The 25,494-nt window shown below is 40.0% G+C and overlaps 1 protein-coding gene across 2 annotated transcripts in view; it reads right to left on the bottom strand.

Moving 5' to 3' along the window:
* The window catches only part of SLC39A10 (solute carrier family 39 member 10), a 107,670-nt gene that overhangs the window by 37,504 nt on the left and 44,672 nt on the right, over nucleotides 1–25,494 (bottom strand). For both annotated transcript variants that reach the window (XM_089689976.1, XM_089689977.1), the window contains 3 exons: nucleotides 20,864–21,044; nucleotides 4,802–4,971; nucleotides 218–400 (listed from right to left, as the gene is read on the bottom strand). In XM_089689976.1, coding sequence (XP_089546102.1) covers nucleotides 218–400; nucleotides 4,802–4,971; nucleotides 20,864–21,044 — 534 coding nt within the window. The remainder of the gene's footprint in view (nucleotides 1–217; nucleotides 401–4,801; nucleotides 4,972–20,863; nucleotides 21,045–25,494) is intronic.

Raw genomic sequence — 25,494 nt, forward strand, 5'->3', positions numbered from 1 at the left:
AAATCTCATTGCTAATAAATGGAGCCAGAAAATCTGGGAACTCTAGGAAAGGAAGAGCTACAGGGCATACCACACACCCCTAAGATATTAAGATGAAGCTTTTAGGGGGTATGTGGTAGTCGTCAACTGGCATTCATACACACAGGCAAATACATTTAAATCAATTTACTTTTAGCATAGCCAAGTAAACAATTATAAATAAGCAAGTAGAACATACCCTTTGCTCATTATAGTGTTTAAACATTCGGAGACAGTGCTCGACTATAAACAAAAGATAAATGCCACCAAGCGCAACTAGGCCTTTCATAACACTGTCATACTCCTGGTTTTCCACATGGTCTAAGTCTTTACTGTGGCTGTGTCCAGACTCTTCAGAACCATGATCATGCCCACCTTGTGACTGCATGAAAAAGAAAAAAAGAAGAGAAAAAAAAAAAAAAAGGTTAAGAAAATAAAGACAATGAAAAACCTTATGCAATTTTATAAAGCAGATATCCCCAAAAACAAGTAGAAGGCAGATGCAAGTAGACCGCCTCTTTTGCTGACGCGCTTTCTGAATTAAATACAACCGAATCAACGGCTCTGGTGCAGTTTTGCTTAAACAAGCTGAAGGTAGAAGCCGTTTGGTTACTATGCATAGCCACTGTGTGCACCAGTTTTAGTAAATCTCCCCCTTTGACTCAATTTGCAGTTTCAGGAGGATTGTTAGATCTTGCTTCTGTTAGTTTGGTGAAATTTCATCTTGGATGTGTTTTTATCTAAACAGGAATACAGGAGACCTTTAACCCTTTTGCTGCCACTGATATTTGCCATATGTCAGCAGCAGGGAATGGGGGTTTTACGCACATTAAAAGCAGCAGCCAGGAAAAAGTAATACTGACAAGCCGACTGTGGCTTCTTTGACACATCCTAGCAAATGTCGATCTCATACATCACTCCCGGGTCTAAAAGATCCCTGATGTCTCAAATGAAGGAAACCTGTCACTAAGAAGCATCACACAAGTAATCAAGTTTTTTCCCCCCACAAAATTGTATTCCTTATGTGATGCTTGAACAAAACATATACAAACAGAAAAAAACATATCACAAGACTGGGAATCCTGCCGTCTTGGAAGACTCATGAAAATATAGTTACAGGTATGTCCAACTCCAGTTTTCCCAGTCTTCCAGGACTGCATATGAGAGGATTAGCAAAAACTTATCAGACTAGGGAGAGACAATAAAAATAGCCTGAGACCTTACCACACACAGAGCTGACCATAAATATCACAGATATGGTGACCCATGTTCTATTATATTCTCAGATAGAAAACCAAGGCAGGAGGCCGAATTGCAGGAAAATGTGTAAGTCATATCAGAAAATAACTCAAATCTACACGGGACGGATTCCAAAAAATGTATATCAGGTATAAAAGAACCAATTCCTAGAAAGGCCTTGGTCAACGAAGAACATATGAATGCCCTAAAAGGAGCCAAGTTCCCCTACATTGTGCAGAAATAAACAGCTATACCGAATAAATTTGTGTTATGTTGGCACCACTGATACCCCAAGCTACTGCACAACTAATGCCACTGAAGCAAATAATCAGTAGGGTGTTGGCTTAAATGCAAACATAAATACAGCACTTTAGGAAATGTTAGGGGATACCAAAATTCCTCTGGAATAAGTCTCCAAATGAACATTTTACCTGTGGGGAGAGTATAGTGCCACAGATGTGAAAAACGTCCTTAAGGTTAATGACAACCAGTAACAAGTAGTACAGGTATAATCAACTAGCAGTTAGACAAAAACAATCCATACAACCACTCACCCACAGAACCTGGGGACCTTTGCCCAAGGTAGACAAAGTGTGAATTTCCCAACTTAGAGGCCATGAAAAAATGTATGTGAGGACTAAGCAACTATAAAACATTTAACTCAGTGAAACATCCAATTTCTGGAGTACCCCTAGAAGTTACATGTGACAGGAACCAGAGGTGAAATACAGCAGCAGGAATCATAAGACCCTATTCAAACTTAGCAATTTGGAATAGTTAAACAGAATTGCTGCAATTCTGCCCATGATTCCAAATCACAGTAAAAACACATGACCCGAGTTTGGATGCCATAATTCCTAATGCCACCCCAAAAGAGGCACAATTTTGCCACAACAGAATTGCAAGGAAGTCCCGGGAAACGTGCCTTTAAAAATTGAGAAGCTTGCCACTCAAAAAAGCAGCGGGAGCTTCTTTTGGCCAACATGCAGAGAGCAGCCCAAGCCAAACACCTTTGAGGTAGCCAAACCCAGGTAACAGCTAATAGAAAACAATTTGATCAGTCAGCCTACAATGGTCTGGAAACTTTCGCTAATACATGGTATAATGCAAAAAACACACTTTCCCTTGAATATCAAGTGTTTTAAAAGGGCATCCACATCTTTTAAGGACACTTAATCTCTGAAGATTTAATCTACTGCATTCCCTACTGCCAGGGGAATGAGGAACTATACTCACAGGAAGAGTCATCATCTCCCCTTAAAAGTTGAGAACATTTTCTTTCCCAAGATCTACTAGACGCATCCAGCTTGGAAAGAGTAGTGGGGCCAGTAAATGCCCCTCAAGATCTACCATCTAAGGATCCCCAGCTGACACCACAGGAGGAGGAGATATTTTCATGGGTCAGGTTGGGCAGGGGTCTCATATCTACCAAGAAAGACCCAAAGATTGGAAGGTGGAGGCCAATTCCTGTAGAAGAGGTTGCTACAAGCATTGGCAGATTCCTCCACCTATGAGCTAAGTCCTAAAGATAACCAATTGAGAAAATCATCGGGACCCCTAAAATTCCCTTTAAGAAGCCCTAAGCAGAGCCCATGTGAGATTACAGGCTAGATGAATACCTATGAACAAACACTAGTGAAAGCAAGTAGGTACAACTACCTCTAGCTTACCTGTGTCCTGCTGGTACCAAGGGTGCCTGAATCTGCCAGAGCTGCAGCCTGCATTGAAGAATCCAAAATACTGTATTCGCTTCTCCACCAGTAGTGTGTTGACAGCCATTGCTGGAAGGAACTGTCATTAAGGAACTAATCGGCTTTTCTGCTTTGCTGAGAATGAGCCTTGGAACCAGTACCTTAAAATAACTTCAACCCACCTGGCTTAATGCCTGGCATCATCCGGTCATAAAGGAACACAGTCAGGCCACATAAACATGACTGATACAGCTACCGCATGAGCCTCTGCCAAAAGTGCACGCACCCAGATAGGGAACCCCCGCTGCCCATGTTGGCCCGTCAGGGAAGATTCTCACTTCCAGATTTGGCCTTCGCCAGCCATGGAAGGAGATATGGAACCAAGTCCCACCTTTCTGTACTGAGAAAGGGTCCTACAGGGCAATCTAGCAGAGAAGCTTATTAGCTACTCCAAGGGGAGCCAGGCAGATAAAGGGGTGGATGGACAAATAGGATAGCCAAAAACAAGAGGACTCCCTCACCCAGGTTCCAGGTGATCCAGCAAATCTGCCTGTAGGAAATACAAACTACCCAGTTCAGCATGAGGACTCCTTTTAAAAAGTGTATTTAACGATGGGTTTCCTGTTCTGATTGGAGGAAGTGCGTATGTGTCAAATGCTGTCCTGGATGATGATTTGGGGAAAACACACTATTAAGCAGCATGGATTACCATGATTGTGGTATGTCTGGGACCTTACTCCAGGGAGCAAGTGGTGATGCTGGGTGATGACTGAAAATAAATAGCTCAAGCATTTTCAGGAGAAAAACAAAATCACTGTCAAGGTGCATGCATTAAACCCTTCAATACTGGGTACTTTTACCCTGCTCAGGCCAATTTTCAGCTTTCAAACTTTTGACTGACAATTGCACAGTCATGCAATGCTGTACCCAAATGACATTTTTATTATTTTGTTTACATAACTAGAGCTTTCTTCTGGTGGTATTTAATCACTACTGGGTTTTTTATTTTTTGCAACACGAAAAAAAGACCAAAAACCTTGAACCCCCCCAATGTTTTTGTTTGTTATAACATTTTGCAAATAAATTATTTTTCTTTATCAATGTAGGCCAAAATGTATTCTGCTACATTTCTTTGGTGAAAATAATTCAAATCAGTATTTATTAGTCTGTAGGAAAGGTCCACAAACTATTGTACAGTATATATCTGAAAATTGATCAGTCCTGAAGTACTGATGGCCAATCTAATTTCTTGAGGCCCAAAGATGTCAGGACAGTACAGATATCCTCCAAATTACTCCTTTTTGAAAGTAGACAGTCCAAGGTATTTAGTAAGAGGCATGGCAAGTTTTTTGAAGTTATAATTTTTTGTAGATTTGGAAAATTAAGAAATTTTAAAATAAATATTCTCACTTTTTTTTTGTTACTACATACTGTCACCAGTGCAGTACAGTATCATCATATAACTGGTGTGGCGGTGATCAGGGACACTGACTGGCGACAGTATGAAAAAAAACTATTTTTATTCCATAACACAATGTGAGACCAGAGTAGTATGTTGTTACAATAGTAACAGTGTACTACTCTGGAGAAGTAGTAAGTATTTTTTTTTTTTTTTTTTTTTTTTTACACACACTCAGATTGCTTTTAGCGAAGAATGTCTTTGCTATAAGCAAGCATTTAACTGAATGAAATCGATTCATTCAGGTTTTTTGTATTAATTAGCTGTGATTAGCTACAGCTAATTACATGACACAGATTTTAGATATACATTTTCCACCAGTTCACTTTAAGGCTAATAAATAAAAGAAAAAAAAACAAAAACCTTACAGGTCCTTTACAAACCATTAACATACATGGGGTAGCAGATGAAGTAGTGCATCTCCACTCAATGTTCCCACTGCTAATGCAACAAGGAAATTCAAAAGGAACTTAAAGCAGCCTTGGTTTACAATTGGAATCAGAATAACTCCGAGCAAGGATAATAGGCTGATCACAGTGATGGAGAAGAAGCCATAAAGCCACACTATAAAAAAGGAAAAGAAATTACATTAGAAAATAATAGCACCACAATAGGCAGTTTTATAATTAGTCCTGTAATAAAGTATGCTTGCCAAGTAAAATATGTAACAGTTTAATGTGATTGTATAATGAACTGTCAGTTAGCAGACTTCATATAAATACATCATAATTGTATAGTTTTAAAGTTTTGATGTGACCTTCCTATTTTTGACATGATTGCTCTTTAATATCTTTGTTACTATGCAAAAATATGTTTAGAATAGCCACAAGAAGAAAAGATACAAGACCACCTAAGGAACAAATTCTTTCCAGGAGGCAGGAAGACCTGTTGACCTGCTTTGTGAAAAGGAGCAGAAACAAAGTAGAACAAATGCTCAGCACTGCAAAGAAGGAATATGAAAGCATGCTTATATCTAGCAGCCTCCTTGTCTATATACCAATAAAACCTATGCAGAGTACTTTTTTTTTCTTCTTTTAATGCCAACGCTAGTAGCATCTAATTGAACTGTAAAAAAATCAATAAGATAACTCTGTAGTGTGAATGGCTTGCTAAAGTGAGCACATCCACATGACCAGCACTAGTAAAGCTAAAGAGCACCCCACACAAGAGGTTGTATAATCAGAAAAATGTGCATAACCAGCTTGAAAGAATCCTGTGATGGTAGCAATATAAGTGTGGTCATTTGTGACTTCTCTTTAAAGGGAAGAATAGTTCCCTGAAGAGAAATATTTGAATACTTTGACTTAAAGTATGCAGAACAAAAGTTAGGACTTCTGTTGCTGGATGATATTAAGCAAATCCCTTGTGTACAAAACACTGAAAAGATTACCTTTAGGAACTAAAGAAATTTGTGAAAATGCTAGCAATTTATTAGTATATCATCCTAAACTGTATAAACTCAACAAAACATTGCTAGAATATCTAGGGGTCTGATACAATACATCTTGAAAGGCAAAAGAGTTTCCATTTTTTGTAAGGGATCACTTTGCTACACAACACTACAGTCACAAGCCAACCTGTCGAGCTTTTAACAGGTAAAATATATTGAATAATACACAGATTAACAAAAAATCAGTCAGTGTAGCTGACACTTAACCCATCACATACAGGTTTCCATAAGAGAGGATGGCCAAGCTTACACAGCAACCCTAACATGAAACAAATGTCACCCAAAATGTACCCCCAACCAGACGGTTGTTCCGCATAGTCTTTCACTCTAGGGTGTAATTTAAGCAGGGGAAATATGCTCAACTGCCAGTCTATTTGGGGGGGGGGGGCTTAGAGGGAAGAGGAGGAGATGGAAAGGGCACGAGGAAGAGAAGGTAGAGAAAGAGAAAGGTAGAGAAAGGAATTGAAGAAAAAAAAAAAAAAAGGAGGGCGTTCCTGGGAAACCAAGTAACGGGGTAGGGTCAGGAATAAAACAACCGGGTAAGCTACAGCTGTGGCCAAAAGTGTTGAGAATGATATGACTATTGATTTTCACAACATCTGCTGCCCCAGTTTTTAGGATGGCAATTTGCATATACTCCAGAATGTTATGAAGAGTGATCAGATGAATTGCAAAGTCCCTCTTTGTTATGAAAATCAACTTCATCCCCCCCAATAAAAATTTCCACTGCATTTCAACCTACCACAAAAGGACTAGCTGACATGTCAGTAATTCTCTTGTTAACACAGGTGTCAGTTTTGAGGAGGACAAGGTTGGACATCACTCTTTCATGCTGATTGAGTTAGAATAACAGACTGAAAGCTTTAAAAAGGAGTGTGGTGCTTGAAACCATAGTTCTTCCTCTGTTAACCATGCAAACATGTGCAGTCATCAGTGCTTTACACAAAAAAGGGATTCACAGGAAAGGATATTGCTGCTACTGGGAATGCACCTAAATCAACCATTTATTGTATCATCAAGAACTTCGAGGAAAGAGGTTTAATTGTTGTGAAGAATGCTTAAGGGTGCCCAAGAAAGTCCAAGTGCCAGGACGTCTTGTAAAGTTGATTAAGCTGTGGGATCAGAGCACCACCAGTGCAGAGCTTGCTCAGGAATGGCAGCAAGCAGGTGTGAGTGCATCTGCACACACAGTAAAGATGGCCTGGTGTCTAAAAGTGCAGCAAAGAAGCCACTTTTCTCCAGGAAACACATCAGGGACAGACTGATATTCTGCAAAAGATACAGGAACTGGACTAATGAGGTAAAGTCATTTTCTCTGATTATTCCCCTTTCCGATTGGGGCATCTGGAAAAAGTCAGAGTTAGACTTACGGGTAACTCTTTCCTGGAGTCTTCCAGGACAGCCCTAGATATAGCTCCTCAAGGGCAGGAAACCTATTGCCTTTAACATAAAAGAATGACCTCCTGGCTTCCCTCTCAGAGAGTACTGATGGCCGGACCTAAAAAATACAGTAGAAAGAACATAAAAAACATGCCAGTTCAAAACAATTATACCAACTAAAAAAAACGGGTGGGAAGTCTGGCTGTCTTGGAAGACTCCCAGAAAGAGTTACCGATAAGTCTAAGTCCGGCTTTCCCCCAATCGTCTTCCAGGACAGCCCCTGAGATAACTGAGAAACTACTTAGTTGTGGGGTGCACTGCTTGAAGCACTTTGATCTCAAAAGACTAGTTTTGAGATGCAAGCAGGTCCACTCTGTAAAGGCTAACAAATGTCGAGAAAGAAGTCCAGGTAGCCGCTCTACAGATTTGCTCCGGGGAAGTGCCAGCTATTTCCGCCCATGAGGCAGATAGTGCTCTAGTAGAATGTGCCTTAAATCAGGCTGGTGGAACTTCCTTTATGGCTTTATATGCTTCACTTATAGCTTGTATATCTTGCGAGTGTAGGTTTGGAGGCCTGGTTTCCCTTCTTGTTACCTGCGTATAACACAAACAGTGCCTGTGAGGAACAAAACGGTTTGGTTTGTTCTAGGTAAGGAGACACACCTTCTTAGGTCCAGGATGCTAAATTTCCATTCCTTTCATTTGCAGGATTCTGGCAAAATGTTGGCAAAACATTGTCCTGGGTTCTGTGAAATCTTGGGAAGAAAACCAGGGTCAGTTCTCAAAACTATTGAATCTTCTAGGAAAGACATAAGGTTCTCTAATAGATTGAGCTTGGAGCTCACCAATTCTTCTAGCAATCGTAACTGCTACATAAAAAAAAAAAAAAAAAAAAAACACAAAAAAAAAAAACAAAAAAAAAAAAAAACACGGTCTTCCAAGTCAAAAAATTTAGACTAGCTGCCATCAAGGGTTCAAAAGGGTCCCTTTAATACAAAATCGCCAAATCCCAATTTTAGCAGTTAGATATTCTGACTGGTCTTTTACTGAACAAGGTTTGCAATAACCTTGAATCAAAAGGGGTCTTCTTGCAGTGGTAACTGTAGATAAACAATGAGAGCAGCTCTCTGTACCTTTAAGGTGCTTAAGGACAAAATTATATCTGCACCGTCCAGCAAAAATTCCAAAATGGCAGGAATAGAGGGTTCCGTTATCGTCCTTCCTATAAGCCAGGAATTACATTTCATCCAAATCTTTGCATATATCGCAAAGATAACTGGCTTGTGGCCCTCCAGCAGAGTAGAAATCACCCTTTGTGATACTCCCATCTTCATTAAGGTATCTTCCTCAGAAACCAGGCCACTAACTTTAATCTCTCTAACTGAGGGTGAAGCAGATGGCCCTGGCTCAATAGATTGGCCCTGAGTGGTAGAAGCCAAGGTGCGGTCTCTGGTAAGGATTGCAGGAGAGTGAACCATGATCGTTTTTGCCAATGAGGTGCAATTAGAATCAGATTTGTCTTCTCTTGGCAAAATTTTTGCAATACCTTAGGTAGCAGTTCTATAGGTGGGAATGCACAGCAGCACGGAAACTTCCAACCGTTTTGTAGTGCATCTATTCCTAAGGCTGTTTTTTTCCCTTTCCAGAGAAAAAAAAAAGGTTTGTCTTGGAGTTTTCTTTTGTGTCAAATAAATCCATGTCTGGCTGACCCCATACACCCACCAATTCCTGAAAAACCTGTGGGTGTAGAGACCATTCCACTTGGTTTTTGCTACCTCACAAAGTTCCCTGCAGTTTGATGAATTTCTTCTCTCTTGGGAAGATCACTGACCCAGAATCATTTTGGTATTCAAGTGGGCCCCCCAACCCCAGGCGATGGCATCTGTTGTAATTCTCATAGAACTGGCAGTCTTCACACTAAACCTTCTTCTAGGTTTTTGTTGGTTCACCACCATAAAATTCTTTTTACGGTCTCAGGAATTAAGAGTTGTGAATCCAATGATTCTATCTTGCCATCCCAGTGTTCTAGGAACCACTTCTGCAGGGGCCCCTGATGCAGTCTGGCCCACTGTACTGCAGGGAAGCTGGATGTCATTAACCCTAAGATGGACATTACTCTTCTGATAGTTACTGGTTGATTATCTAATCTGGTTTCACAGATCCAGAACATTCTGTTTATCTTTTCTCTCTGAGCAGTAGAATCCAGTATGTATCCTAAAAATAAAATAAAAAAATCTTCTGGGAAGGAATTGGATTTCACCAGGATGTTCTTTTTTAGCTGTTCTTCTGTTGTTGCGGTTAGTGAAAGATTGTCCAAGTATAGGATAATGGTTGCCCCCTGCAGAAGCAGAGGGGCTAGGGCTTCTGCCAATACTTTGGAAAAAATCCTTGGAGCTGAGGAAAGACCAAACGGCAATGCTCTGCTTTGAAAAGACGTAGGTCTTCTTCTCCCAAACTGAGTGCAATGCGAAGAAATTTCTGGAGATTCCTTTCGGATTGGAATGCGTACATAGGAGTCTTGGAGATCTGTAGTTGGCATGAAGCAATTGAGTTGTAGAAGGGCTTGTATTGAAAAAATTGATTCCATGCTGAATCTTTTGTACCTTATTGCCTGGTTTTAGGGTCGGAGGTTCAGGATTAGTCAAAATATTCCTAAAGGCTTTTTTTTTAATCACAAAAGACATGTGAATAAAATCCTCCTTTCTTTTTCTGCAACTTGAATTAAAATTTCCAGGTTCACCCTGCCCACAGGAGTCAGGGGTAAGGTACGCCAGGCTTGACAATTATGAACTAATTGCAAAAGTAAAGGAGTAATGTTGTCCTTTAAATAAGCTTCCAGCATGCCCTGTTCCCAGACACCCAAATGTGAACTCCTCCAGGCACTGTAGTGGCATATGTGTCTCCACTCCCGAAACATGGGATGAATGGAATAAAGGACAGATTTTTCCCAGTATAAGCGGACACCAGAATAGTGACAAAACAAGTCTATGCTATCCAAAGCAGAGCATAGGATGCTTATGTCCGTGTCTTGGAGATACAATAAGGTGTCATTTGAATAGAGGGAAATCTTCTCAAGCAGAGGTCCAACCTGAATTCCCTTCACCCTGTAGTCCTGATGCAGGAGAATTGCTAAGGGTTTGATAGCAAAGGAAAAAAGGCCAGGCAATCCTCTCTCATCCCTCTAGTCAAAGGAAATAGGGAGACAACTCCATTAACCCTCACCCTAGCAACCAGGTTGTGGTACAGTAGTTTCAGCCAAGCAATAAAATTAGGCCTAAATCCAAAAACACTCCAAATACCCTTCAAAGACACTCCTGTTCCACTCAATCAAATGCTTTTTCAGCTAAGAGAGGCTGTCGAGCTTTAAAGAGTCTTTTCCTTTGAACTGAATTCCCCAAGACAGGGGGACTAAAATTGCACATCTCCTTTAAGAGAAGACTGAAAAATACAGAATATACAGATTTTTGTACTTCTACACAGAAGCATGGGACCTGTGTTCCTCAAGGGACTCCAAGAAAAGAATTATGGGGTGTACAAAAATCCCATTTTCTTTTTGTTCATTGAGTGACACAGGAGTGTCAGTACATCAGAAAGCTGTCCAACTGAGGGATGGGCAACAGCTAACAAAACACTAACAAGCCACACAAAAATCAGATCTGGGGACTGCCTGCAGTGCAAAGGGCTGCCTGAAGGATCTGACACCTAAAGCAGGTATCAGAGAGGCATGAAGAATGAGAACAGAGGGCCAGGTGACAGCCTTTCAGATCTGAGGACATATTTGCCGATACCAAAAAGTCCAAGTAGTAATTGCAGATCTAGTAGAGTACACCTTCCCAGAAAAGAGTGGAACCTGATCCCTGAGATGGTAGTCTGTCTTAACCTCCAAGAAAAGGTGGAACCAGAAGCAGTTTTTTTTTTTTTCAAATGGAGGCAGTGGCTGTAAGGTAGACACAAACAGCACACATTACAGTCAGGATGGCGATCTTGTTCTGATTAGCTGGAGTCGGGCAGAGAGACAGAAGCAAAATGTTTTGTTGAGGTGAAAGACTAAACTACCTTAGGAAGGGAAGTTCTAGGCTTCAAGACCACCCTTTCCCTGTGCAACATCGAAAAAGAATATTAGACTGCTATCTCAAAAGGTTAGCTCACAGATGATAGCCCTGGTGCCCAACGTGTGGCCCTCTTGGTGTATGATGTGCAGCCCTCAGATTTCAGTAGCCTGTAGTGGGAACACTGATTAGCGTAATAGCATTGATCTCTACTAGCCTCATATAACCATTCCCAGTTTTGTATTGCCTTCTGCAGCATATCCCCAGCCAAAAATTTTGCATGTTTGCACTCTCAGAAACTGCAGACCTAACAGAGGAAATGAGGGTCAGACAGTTTTAAGTATTACATAAAGTGAACATTATGTGCGGCCTTTGGGGATGTTAGGGTTTGCATTTTTAGCTCATACAGTAAACAACTACTGGTTTATAGAAACAAGAAACACAACCTTCAGAATGAGGGTAGAAAGTGCATATCCTTGACTGGGTCAAACATTGGTCTTTGAAGTGCTGATTAAATTAAATTCAGACCCCACAAAGCCAAAAGGGGGAAAATCCTGTACAAAGGTCTTAAATCTAACAATGGAAAGAAATTATTTCTTGATGGCGCCAAGGGCTGAATGCTGGTCCTGGCCTATTTACAAAGGATATATCAGAAAAACAAGTGAGCTACTTGTAAAAAAAAAAAAAAAAAAAAAAAAGTGCCCATGTATATAGTTAGCCTGTCTGATAAAAAGAAAAACATCCATCTAGTTAAACCATTAGAAAAAAAAAAAAAAGTTGTAATTCACACAATCTCACAGTTGATCCAGAGGAAGGCAAAAAAAACAAAACAAAAACAAAAACAAAACCTCCAAGCAAAGCATAGTCTAATTTGCTCCTGCAGGGGAAAAATAAATAAATAAGTGAACAGTTACCAGCACTAATCAAAAACAAAATATACAGATGTGTAGCACTGACTCTAAAATATTATATCAAAGAATATTTAAAAAAAAAACCAAATACTACTACACATCTGCATATTTACTATTTACAAAAAGGCCAGGTTTTATCTCAGGGAGGCAATTGACCTTGGAGTAATATACTTCCTAGGTCAGCACTACACATCTGTATATTTTAGCATTGCATTGTGGGATCACAGATTCAGAGATACCTATGTCCATCATAACCCAGTCTTCAACAGCCATGCCATCCAAGCTAGCGACTGTGAAGCAGAATGGTTAACTGGACCTTGGGACAGAAGATTCAGGCAATCTGGAAGATCCCATGGAGAGTTTGCTAGGAACCTGATCATGTGAGGGTACCACGTCTGCCTGAGCCAGTATGGAACTATGTGACTCAACAGAATTTCCTCCATCTCGATCCTGCAGAGTCAACAAGGAAGAAGTCTCAGGGGGAGAAAATGTATTTCAGTCTGTTTCACCTGGAGACTAGGTGGGTCCAGATCTGTGACAAAAGGTCCTAAAGCACCTCTGGATGTAGAGACTATTTCTTTGGGTCTATGAGTTGCCAGCTAAAGAAGTCTGCATACCAACTGTCCATGCCCAAGATGTAAACTGCAGACCATACTGGAATGTGACTACATGACCCTCAAGAAAGAAACTTTGCTATGCAGATTAAGGTGGTAATTTGCAAATCCCCTTTAAATTACAAAGATATAACTGGTCTAATAAAAAGGAGTGCTCATCTGTGAGAAAAAAAAAAAAAATTACAGCAGGCTGAAGTAAAAAGAATCTCACATTTATAGAGTCTGTGGGCAATTAAACCACAGTCAATGACAATAATAAATGACCCTCAAGAAAGAAACCGTTTGCCTCTATATACATCTACATTTTTTTTTTTTAACCAAAAATCAGGAAAATGTGCATTTTATTTTGTGCAGAGCACAGAAGATATGTCCATTCACTTAGGACACTAGCAAAAACACTAGTGTATTGGACCCTAGTGTTCAATACTCCTGTAGACGACAGTATAACTAAACCAGCTTTAAAATGTACCTGCCTGGACCAGAAGGAAAAAACAATAAGAACTTGCATTGTAAATAATGTTCAAAGAAAGGAAACAAAGCAAGCACTGACCAGTACATATAAACCAAGTTATGCATCTGCAAATAACCTTTAAAATTAAAACCAGATTTGAAGGAAACATTTAAACAGCTGCTGCCAGTGCAGAGCAGGCAGCTCCTGGTACCTGCACATCAGGATAGTTTTTCCATTTTAGCACCTCCGGTGCCCCAAATCCAAGGACATTACAAACATTGACAGTTTGTTTAAACAGGCTATCAACTTCCCACCTCCCAAGTATTAATCATATCCAGTCACTAAGATGGGTTGTCTCATAGGCTAATATCATGGCTAAAGAAGTGGGATGTTTGAGGGTCAAGTAATCAACCCAAGAGGCAAAGTTTTTTTTAACCACTGGACCTCCAGAAGATTAACCCCCTTTCCTGACCAGGCCATTTTTTGCGTTATGACGCTGCGTTACTGTAACTGACAAATACGAGGTCATGCAACGCTGCACCCAAATAAAAATGTATGTCCTTTTTTTTCCCCCCAACAAATAGAGCTTTCTGTGGTATTTGATTGCCTCTGAGGTTTTTGTTTTTTGCGCTATAAACAAAAAAAGACCGACAATTTTGAAAAAAAAAAATATAATTATATATATATATATATATATATATATATATATATATATATATATATATATATATATATATATATACATATACACACACACACACACACACACACACACACACACACACATATACATATACATACATACACATTTTTGACTTTTTGCTATAGAACATATCCAGTAAAAAAAAATTTAAAAGAAACAAAACTTTCGGCCAAAATGTATTCTGCTACATGTTTTTGTTAAAAAAAGAAAGAAATCCCAATGCATGTGAATTAATTGGTTTACATGTTATAGTGTCTACAAATAGCGGTATATATACTGGAATGTTTTTTATGTTTTACACTAGTAATAGTGGTGATCAGCGACTTACAGCAGGACTGCGGCGGGCATTCTGACACTGACTAACTGCCACTGACACTAATACAGTGATCAGTGCTAATAAAAAGCACTGACACTACTGACACTGGGCAGGAAGGAGTTAACATCTGGGCAATCAAAGGGTTAACTGTGTGCTGTGTTACTATGTGTGCCGTGTGATTTACTGTGCAAGCATGCTGCTTTGTATTGCCCTGAGCAAAACAAAGCAGTGTGCTGGAGCTGACGGGAGAAATCTGTACTGTTTATATACAGACCCCTGCCCTGGCAGTGTTCTTTGGCAATTCCCTACCAGGAAATGCAAAATCACAGACACACACAAACACACATATACACACACACACGTGATTTTGCAGAGGAAATTGTACAAAGATTGTACAATCAGACTGCATAGTGTATGGCCATCTTTATGCAAGTACATAGGAGGGAGTGAATGAGACAGTTGTCAGGCCCTGTTCACATATCCACATAGTAAAGTTGCATACGGCAGTCCATTCACTTGATGGGATGTCATACACACAACAACTGCCCCAGAAAAGCGCCAGAACTTTTTATGGAGTGGAGCATGGTGTGTTACCGCAGTTTTTGGTGTGTTTGCAGCACTTAGGGTGCCTTTAACATGTAATAACAAAAACACAATGCACATTTGCACTGTGTTTCTGAAATGCATGGCAAACCACGCATTTCCTGTGCAATATGTCTTGCATTCGGAAACACATATGTGAATGGAGCCTTGTTATTCTTGTGTAAAACGCACCAATTTCACTTTCAGGACTCATTCACACCGAGAGTAGTGGGAGCACGTTTTTTGGCTCGTTTTTCCAGTGCCACATAGGGCAGACCGTTTATTTCAATGGGCTGCGCTACATATCGCAAAGTAGCTCATGGGACCATTTTGGAATGGTGCACGTTGCACTTTTGTTACTGCGCATTTTGCTGCATTTGCCACCTGTTTTTTCACGTTGCAAAATGTGTGCTTGTTTCTGTGTTTGCTGTGTTAATTAATAAAACTGAAAGTGCAACTAGTTGATTTTAGGTGTAAAAAAGGTGGCCATACACTATACGATCTGATGGCACACTCTGTATGATCCCCTTTAGATTTACCAAAACTTTACATATAGAGTGATTGAATAGATGCTGTGTCCTCCTATTATAATCACGCAGGCCCTTGCATTACATCGGGGAGCTCCCATGGGCTGCATTGGGGGTCCAGGGAGTTTAGCATACAGCCTGAGCAAGTCTGCAGAGATGCTGGGCTAGCCAAGCAAATGTATAATGGAAAGAGATGCCAGAGATGCTGTGAAAAAATAGTTGATGGGTGAAGAGCGTGTTTAATGAGGTCAGTGCATGGTGTGTGTGTTCAATGAGATCAGCTGGTAATCTGCTGCTGGGGTTCTACTGGCTCCTCTGTCAACATTCCAGGAATTGAAAAAGCTTTCTAAGAAATTTACTAAAGGCTAAGGTAAGGCCTTGTTCTCCAGATCAAAGAGATTGTATATTTTTGCAACTGAGGTACATTAATGGTACAGTATTTCACAGAAGTGAGTACACCCTCACATTTTTGTAAATATTTTATTATAACTTTTCATGTGACAACACTGAAGAAATGACACTTTGCAACAATGTAAAGTAGTGAGTGTACAGCTTGTATAACAGTGTACATTTGCTGCCCCCCCAAAAATAATTCAAAAACACAGCCATTAATTTCTAAACTGCTGGCAACAAGAGTACATCCTTAAGTGAAAATGTCCAAATTGGGCCCAATTAGCCATTTTCCCTCCCTGGTGTCACTTGACTTGTTAGTGTTACAAGGTCTTAGGTGTGAATGGGGAGCAGGTGTGATAAATTTGGTGTTATCGCTCTCACACTGGTTACTGGAAGTTCAACATGGCACCTCATGGTAAAGAACTTTCTGAGGATCTGAAAAAAAGAATTGTTGCTCTACATAAAGATGGCCTAAGCTATAAGAAGATTGCCAAGACCCTGAAACTGAGCTGCAGAATAGTGGCCAAGACCATAAAATGGTTTAAAGGGACAGGTCCCAAAGAAGTTGAGTGCACAAGCTCAGTGTCATATCCAGTGGCTGTCTTTGGGAAATAGATGTCTGAGTGCTGCCAGCATTGCTGCAGAAGTTGAATGGGGTGGGGTGGGGTGGGAGGAAGGGGGTCAGCCTGTCAGTGCTCAGACCATATGTTGCACACTGCATCGAATTGGTCTGCATGGCTGTCGTCCCAGAAGGAAGCCTCTTCTAAAGATGATGCACAAGAAAGCTTGCAAACAGCTTGCTGAAGACAAGCAGACTAAGGACTTGGATTATTGGAACCATGTCCTGTGGTCTGATGAGACCAAGATAAACTGGTTTGGTTCAGATGGTGTCAAGCGTGTGTGGCGGAAACCAGGTGAGGAGCACAAAGACAAGTGCGTCTTGCCTACAGTCAAGCATGGTGGTGAGAGTGTCATGGTCTTGGGCTGCATAAGTGCTACCGGCACTGGGGAGCTACAGTTCATTGAGGGAACCATGAATGCCAACATGTACTCTGACATACTGAAGCAGAGCATGATCCCCTCCCTTCAGAGACTGGGCCGCAGGGCAGTATTCCAACATAATAACAACCCCAAACACACCTCCAAGATGACCACTGCCTTGCTAAAGAAGCTGAGGGTAAAGGTGATGGACTGGCCAAGCATGTCTCCAGATCTAAACCCTATTGAGTATTTGTGGGGCATCCTCAAAACAGAAGATGGAGGAGCACAAGGTCTCTAACATCCACCAGCTCCATGATGTCGTCATGGAGCAGGGGAAGAGGACTCCAGTGGCAACCTGTGAAGCTCTGGTGACCTCCATGCACAAGAAGGTTAAGGCACTGCAGGAAAATAATGGTGGCCACACAAAATATTGACGCTCAATTTACACATTTTCACTTAGGGGTGTATTCACTTTTGTTGCCAGCAGTTTAGACATTAATGGCTGTGTGTTGAGTTATTTTGAGGGGACAGTACAATTTACAGTTATACAAGCTGTACACCCACTACTTTACATTGTAGCAAAGTGTAATTTCTTCAGTGTTGTCACATGAAAAGATATAATAAAATATTTACAAAAATGTGAGGGGTGTACTTACCTCTGTAAGATACTGTATATTGGTGCAGAGGAGAGCTGGATTTTAGAAGAAGAGAAAAAAAAAAAAAAAGTGAGCTTAACCTTTAAGCTGAAGTGAACTCACTGAGACAGAACATTTTATAGGAGGACTTTTACTTAAAGTAGAACAATAGGCAAAAATTTCTTTCCTCCATTTTGGATAGAGCAAGGAAGGGTTATAACCCATCAGATTTTTTTTTCGCCACCTGTTTGAATATGCAGGGATTTTCTCTCACTTCCTGATTGGCTTTGGGACAGTAAGTGAAGGGAAATCTCCAAAATGAGAGAATCCCTTGCGGATCCCCCCAGGTCACCAAAACTAGTTTCCCCATCTGAAGATTCCCCACTACTTTTTTTTTTTTTTTTTTGGGGACAACCCAAAATTTGGGATATTTTTACTTTCACTTTCAATGATAATGGCAAAACAGGACAAATAGGAAGGATGAATGTCCCTAACGGGAGAACAGACAGCAATGAAAACTGACAAGTGTTCCAGTCCCTCGCCAACTCTATCCAAAACAGAAAACTTAAAAAAAAAAAAAAAAAAAAAGTTATACTTTAACTCTATGGACTAAAGATGACAAACAAGGGGATTTAATAAAAGTTATGACCGTGAAGAATGTCTTATTACAGCATCTCATTCAGTTGATTTTGCCTCTCCTTGCTTCCTGTTTGGCAGAACAAGAAAGGTGTTTTTAATGGGGACACAGACAAGTCTAAAAAAATACACTCGGCACCTGAGAAAAGGTTAGTACATGTATCATGTACATAAATTCATAAAGCCAATACCAACACAACATTAAAGATCATGGCAAATACCAACCTCCCTCCAGTCCATCTTTTTCTACTTTAGTGTATCTGTATCTTTCTTCACAAAATCCCCGTGGCCCAGTGTTAATTTTGATGTCAAATTTGGGTTTAGTCTTAAATCAATCTGGAGTAAAATGCCATTTTAGTTTTAGTCATATTTTAGATATGAATTGTTTGAGTTAGATTTTAGTTGACTAAAATGTACTGGAGTTTAGTCTACTAAAAGACAATGGGTTTAGTTAAATTGTAATGCAATATATAAGCATTTCTCTAGAATTGCCAAACATTATATACCGCTGGAGTAAATATCTAATAACATTATTTATGGTATTAAGGTTTGAACACGCAGTAAAAGACACAGATTAGCCATTGTGATATGAAAAACTTTACAAATAAAACAAAGTTTAATGAACAAAAATATTAATTTTGACAAACAGAAATGCAACTTTAAAATATAAAAACAAAAACCCAAACTGTAAGGCCATTGCCCATATTACCAACATTAAATGAAAAAAATAAAAGCCTTTCTTTTTTAAGTAGCTTAGTAGATGCCCCCTAAGTGCAGTGTTAATTCTGCTGTCAAACTTCGATATTATTATTATTAGGAGTGTGCGTGTTGGGTGGTACTTGGATATTAGGTCAGTGATGTAATTTGGGGCAGTATGGTGGACAGCTTTGTACGTCAGTGTTAGGATTTTGAATTTGATCCGTTGCACAATCGGAATCCAGTGGAGGGATTGGCAGAGGGGGGTGGCGGAAATGGAGCGGTTGGTAAGGTATTGTTTTAGTCAGTCATAGTCTTGACTAAAATGCCGTTTTAGTTGTATTTTAGTCGACTAAAATAGTGTTAATTTAGTCTTTAACCATTTCAATACCGGGCACTTTTACCCCCTTCCTGCCAAGGCCATTTTTCAGGTTTCAGCGTTCTCACACTTTGAATGACAATTGTGCGGTCATACAACATTGTACCCAAACTAAAATTTTATCATTTTCTTCACACAACTAGAGCTTTCTTTTGGTGGTATTTAATCACCACTGGGATTTTTATTTTTTGCTAACAAAAAAAAAAGACCAAAAATTTGGAAAAAAAACCCAACACGTTTTTCTTTGTTTCTGTTATAAACGTTTACAAATAAATAATTGTTCTTCATAAATTTAGGCCGAGATGTATTCTGCTACATGTCTTTGGTGAAAATAACCCAAATTAGGATGTATTTTTTAGTTTGTAGGAAAGTTATAGAGTTCACAAACTATGGTATAGATCTGAAAATTGATCAATCCTGAAGTACTGACGGCCAATCTAATTTCTTGAGGTCCAAGAATGTCAGAACAGCACAGATATCCCCAAATGACCCCTTTTTGCAAAGTAGACAGTCCGACGTACTTCATAAGAGGCATGGCGAGTTTTTTGAAGTTGTATTTTTTTGTAAATTTTTCGGAAAATTAAAAAAATTATTTTCACTATTTTTTTTTGCATACTGTCACCAGTGCAGTACAGCCTCATCATATAACTGGCATGGAGGTGATCAGGGACACTGACTGGTGACAGTATGAAAAAAAAAAAAAAAATAGTATTTTTTTTTTTTTATTTTAAATTTATTACTTTTTTTCTTTTAAGGTTTTTTTTTCATATTTCACTATGACCAAAGTAGTACAATTTTACCATAGTAACATTGTACTACTTTGGGGAAGTGATCAGTATTTTTTTTTTTTTTTTTTTTTTTTTTTTACACAATTTGCTTATAGCAAATAATTACTTTGCCATAAGCAAGCATTTACCTGAATGACATCGATTCATTCAGGGCTTTTTTTTTTGTGCTTAGCTGTGATTTGGCCACGGCTAATCACATGACACAGCTGGGCTGTGATTGGCCCAGCTTGTGCATGTGATCGCTGTGACCATTCACAGCTACACACACACTATACAATGGATGGCATGACTGAAGTCATCCATTGTATACAACTGTCATGTGACCTGCTGTGATTGGTCACAGCATGTCATATGGTACCGGCAACGGGGCCGGTACTCAGATCTGTCATCGTCCATGTCCGAGGTACATGGCCGGTGACAGATGCAGGCGCGCATATGGGAGGAGGACGGGAGGACGCCATATGGCGTCCACCCAGAACGCTGAGGGATTTTGCCGGCTGCCAAACGGCCATTGGCCAGGCGGCAAAAGGTTAAGTACATTACAGGCTCTCAATCCTACATTGCTAGAAAAAAAAAAAAAAAAACACACACACCTGAGGCATGCTGGGAGTTCAAGAAATTATGTTCATGCAGGGTTAGGTTTTACCCACGGGGATGCATCACTGTACCGGCAGTCCCATTGCCATCATCTGGGATCAGGCTCCTCCCACGGCCCCAAATGCAGCCAGGAGCTTTGCATTCACATGGATGTCATGTTGGAAGCAGATGTGCCCGTGCAGTTGCTGAGTCCCAACTGACAGCTATGAGACCGCTGGAATGGGGATGCACGCAACACCTGTGATGGTAAAACATTAATAGCACTTTTAGTGTGTGCATTCCTTCAGTTTAACCCATATTAAAAAGGTATGTGTGAGACAAACATTAGCAAAACTATTTTAAACAATCTCATGAAATGTTTTACTTACCAGATGCGACATCATTATTTTTTTCTACCGTCTCTACGTGCAGATCAGTAAAATGCTTGATGCAAAATCTATTATCAATCTGATATAACAGTGCTGGGCAAAGGTAAGCAAACTGATCTGGTGAAATTGGAGAGTCTGTTTTCAGCCCATAATAATAAAGGAGCTGGGTGGCATTTAAACACTGGAAAGAAAAGCAAAAAGAACAATTTAGGATTAAATTAGAAATAAAAAGGCAAACTTAAAATTGTATGTTCTCAAAAATTTAAAATCTAGGTCTTCAGTTATTCCTACAGCTTTAAAAATGTTACCTGTAAATTTTTATTGTGCATGTTGTTGCAAGATACCTGGTGATCCTGACTGTTCCCGTGTTCCTGTTTCTAACTGACCACGCAAATCACAGAAGCAGATCTGTCTTTTCGTGGATACTCTGGCATACCGGTTAGGAGATACAGGATGATGTTCCTATGCACTGTGTACTTGTATTCCCTGTAGCCTGTTTAGCGCGGGGGTCAGCAAGCCATCAATCGTAGGCAGCCAAGTGGTAGATCATGAACACGGCCCTGCTTCCCCCCAACCTCCACCACTCTCATCTTCACTGGAGAATGGGAGGCAGAACAGTATTGGATGGAGGGTGGGAGCTGGAACTGCCTTAGTTAACCTTTTGAGTAAACCAGGTGATTGGTTGCTAGGATGCTGGGCAGTTAATATGAAAAGTCCAGTACTGTGCTGCCGCTCGCCCTGTTGTACACACGCTGTCAGCTAAGAGAGGGCTACCTACACAGTGATGTGTGTTTGTGTTGGGGGGGGGGACAATGTCAAAGGGGACAGAGGACATTATTGTATGGGTGGGTGGGAGCACAGCACACTATGTGGCTCGAGGGTGATGTGAAGTGGGGAAGAGGACACTACTGAGGGGGTGGGGAAGAGGATACTACTGTAGAGGAAAGTCATAAGAGGGGGACAGAGTACACTACTGGCAGCTATACTACCTGTTCTTCATGCCATCTTTTTATTGAGAGCTTGATGGTATTTAAGGGCCAACACCACCAGCACCCCCCCCACACTTGGATCTTTGATTTGATTGTCCAAGTAGATCTCAACTTCTGAAAGGTTGCCTGCCCTCATGCCAATTCCCAGCCCTACTGTATTGACAGCAGTCTCGCAAGTGAAATATATTGCTGTTTTAACCACTTGCCTACAGGACACTTATACCCCCTTCCTGCCCAAGCCAGTTTTCAGCGCTGTCGTACTTTGAATGACAATTGCGCGATCATGTAACACTGTACCGATATGAAATTTTTAATCTTTTTTTGAGATAGAGCTTACTTTTGGTGGTATTTAACCATTTCAATACCGGGCAATTTTACACCTTCCTGCCCATTTTTCACGTTTCAGCGCTCTCTCACATTTGAATGACAATTGCGCGGTCATACAACATTGTACCCAAACTAAAATTTTATCATTTTCTCCACACAACTAGAGCTTTCTTTTGGTGGTATTTAATCACCGCTGGGGTTTTTATTTTTTGCTAAATTAACAAAAAAAAGACCAAAAATTTTGAAAAAAAACATGTTTTTCTTTGTTTCTGTTAGTACAGATATCCCCCAAATGACCCCTTTTTGCAGAATAGACAGTCGGACGTACTTCATAAAAGGAATGGCGAGTTTTTTGAAGTTGTATTTTTTTTGTCAATTTTTCGGAAAATAAAAAAATTATTTTCACAATTTTTTTTTTTTTTACATGCTGTCACCAGTGCAGTACAGCGTCATCATATAACTGGCATGGCGGTGAACAGGGACACTGACTGGTAACAGTATGAAAAATAAATATATATATATTTATTGTTTTTAATTTTTTATTACATTTTTTTTTCATATTGTACTATGACCAAAGTAGTACAATGTTACCATAGTAACATTGTACTACTTTGGGGAAGTGATCAGTATTTTTTTTTTTTTTTTTTACACACAATTTGCTTATAGCAAAGAATTACTTTGCTATAAGCAAGCATTTACCTGAATGACATCGATTCATTCAGGTTTTTTTTTTTTTTGTGCTCAGCTGTGACATGTGCATGTGATTAGCTGTGATCATTCACAGCTAGGCAGTAGTATACAATGGATCCTCCCAGAACGAGAGAACCGCCTTGGGTCCGTCATTACCTTATATGGCGGGCGGGAGGCGGTTAATGACTGTTGCTCACCATTTTAGTCCTTCACTCCATTTGCTCTAAATGATTCGCTTTATATGCGCAATTGTTCATGCTTTGTAAAATGTAATATTTGTGTCATTCTCAAAACCTTTGTCCTGGGCTGTACACAGTCTGCTGCTTTAGTGTTTTTAGATCTTTTTGTCAGATGTTATGGTATACTGAAGTATAACTACAAGCATTTCATAAGTGCAAAGGCTTTTATTGACAATTACATTAACTTTTTGCAGAGTCAATATTTGCAGTGTTGACCCTTCTTTTTCAAGACCACTGCTATTCACCCTGGCATGTTGTCAATCAACTTCTAGGCCACATCCTGACTGATGACAGCCCATTCTTGCATAATGAATGCTTGGTGTTTGTCAGAATTTGTGGGTTTTTTCACCCGCCTCTCAAGGTGGATCACGAGTTCTCAATGGGATTAAGGTCTGGGGAGTCCTGACCATAGACCCCCAATGTTTTTTTTCTTTTAAACATTTTTATTTCCATATGCAAACAAATACATATCCAAATATGCATACATGTCAAAATACATTAGCAATCCATCAAACAGTAGGAATGTTACATTCTTCCAAGATTTAGGACATATCCATCATACATGCAACCACTGTATGGAAATACCGATATAAACATATCAAAGTTAAGTATGTGGTGATTAGTATCAGAGTCGCATAAAAGCTTTTATTACATTTGTAAACATGAACCCATTAACCAAAAGAAAAGAAAAGAACCCCCCTCCCCCCGACTTAAAAAAAAAAAAAAAAAAAAACTAGCCAGGATAGCACTTTTCCACCAAAAAGAAATACACAATATGTCTGGGGCTCCTCGCGCCTCTTGGCTCCAAATACTGCCAGAGCCCCTCCCCTCAAAAAAAACCCCAAAAAACAAAATACCCATTTTCATCCTTCAAGAATCATCGGGTACCATTTTCCTGGAATCCACCCACCGGGACAATATCTTTCTGAATTTTTCTGCACACCCCCTTGCTTTATACGTCATCTCATACATCTGAGGATCCACATTAACCAATTTTTTCCATGCCCTCAAATCCAAAGTATCTGAACGTATCCATTGTAACGCTATCAGCTTTCGTACATAAAAGAATAAAAAAATTTCAGAAAAAGTTTGGCAGCGTTATTCATCTGCTCATCTTCAAGCACTCCTAAAAAGACACACCATGGGGCTACATACATTAGTCAAGTCAAATGTGTCGGAACTAAATGCTGTAACTGCAGACCACAAGGGTCTAAACTTTAGAGCATTCCCAAACCATATGTAAAAAGGATTAACCTGACACTTAAGGCAAATGGCTGTGTTACATCGCCCCATACAATAGATGCTGAGGTGTACAATACATTTGATATAAATAACGCAATTGAATCATTTTGTCCCTTGAAAAGATAACTGTACTCACATAGGTGGCCAAGACATCTTTGCAGTTCTCTTCTGTTAACTCTGGGACAATAGCAAACCATCGCTCGCATGTGCGATGACACTGCCTACTGTCTATTAGAGTCAATTCCGCATAGTATGATGATACCAATAAAGTGTGTTGCGTTTGTTTGAGAAGGTTTTCCAGTCTGGTGTTGGTTAGAGTAACTTCTGCAGGGCCATATTAAGCTACTGCTCTATGCCTTAACTGAGCATACCAAAAATACCAATCACCCGCTACTCCCTGTTCTGACATCATTTGCAGAAAAGACTTCAGTCGTCCCTGCACAAAAAGCTGATGTGCATATTTAAGACCATATTGGGCCCATTGTTGTCCCCCCTCCATCTTATATTCATCTTAAATTCAGACAAATTTGGATTGCACCAGAGAGGTGCACTTGGCAACATGGCTAGGGTTGTATCAGAAATATATTTCACACATAACTTAAGAATTGTTTTGGCCACCAATAGTATAGCCATACCATCTTTGGATGGAACCTGTCCTCTATAAAAATGATTCAATAAAGCCTCATAAGAGGTAGCCACCGCCGCCTCCACAGCCGCGGCTGCATTATTCAATTGAGGAAACATCCTCCAGTGTACGTACATTAACTGAGAAGCAAAATAATAAATTCATAAGTCAGGCAAAGCTAGGCCCCCCCCCCCCGTGTATTGGCAGTTGAAGTATCTCCAAGGCCACCCAAGGAGGATTGGAACCCCATTAAAAAAAAAAAAAAAAAAAAAAAAAAAAAAAAGTACCAAGCAGGGAGTTAATACACTTAAAAATTTGTTTAGAAATATAAAAGGGCGCATTGGAGAGGACATATAAAAATTTCAGTAGATATATAATTTTAACCATTAGCCGCCCGGCCTATAGCCGTTTGGCTGCATCAAAAGCGCTGTAGCTTTCCGGGTGCACGCCATTTGGCATGCTCCCGCACATGCGCAGTTTGCGCAGTTGCAGAGCCGCGCAGCGGCGCGATCTGTCACC

Source organism: Staurois parvus, unplaced genomic scaffold (genome assembly GCF_062004578.1).
Source record: "Staurois parvus isolate SC_StPar_1 unplaced genomic scaffold, SC_StPar_1.0 ptg000506l, whole genome shotgun sequence".
In the NCBI taxonomy this organism is placed as follows: domain Eukaryota; kingdom Metazoa; phylum Chordata; class Amphibia; order Anura; family Ranidae; genus Staurois; species Staurois parvus.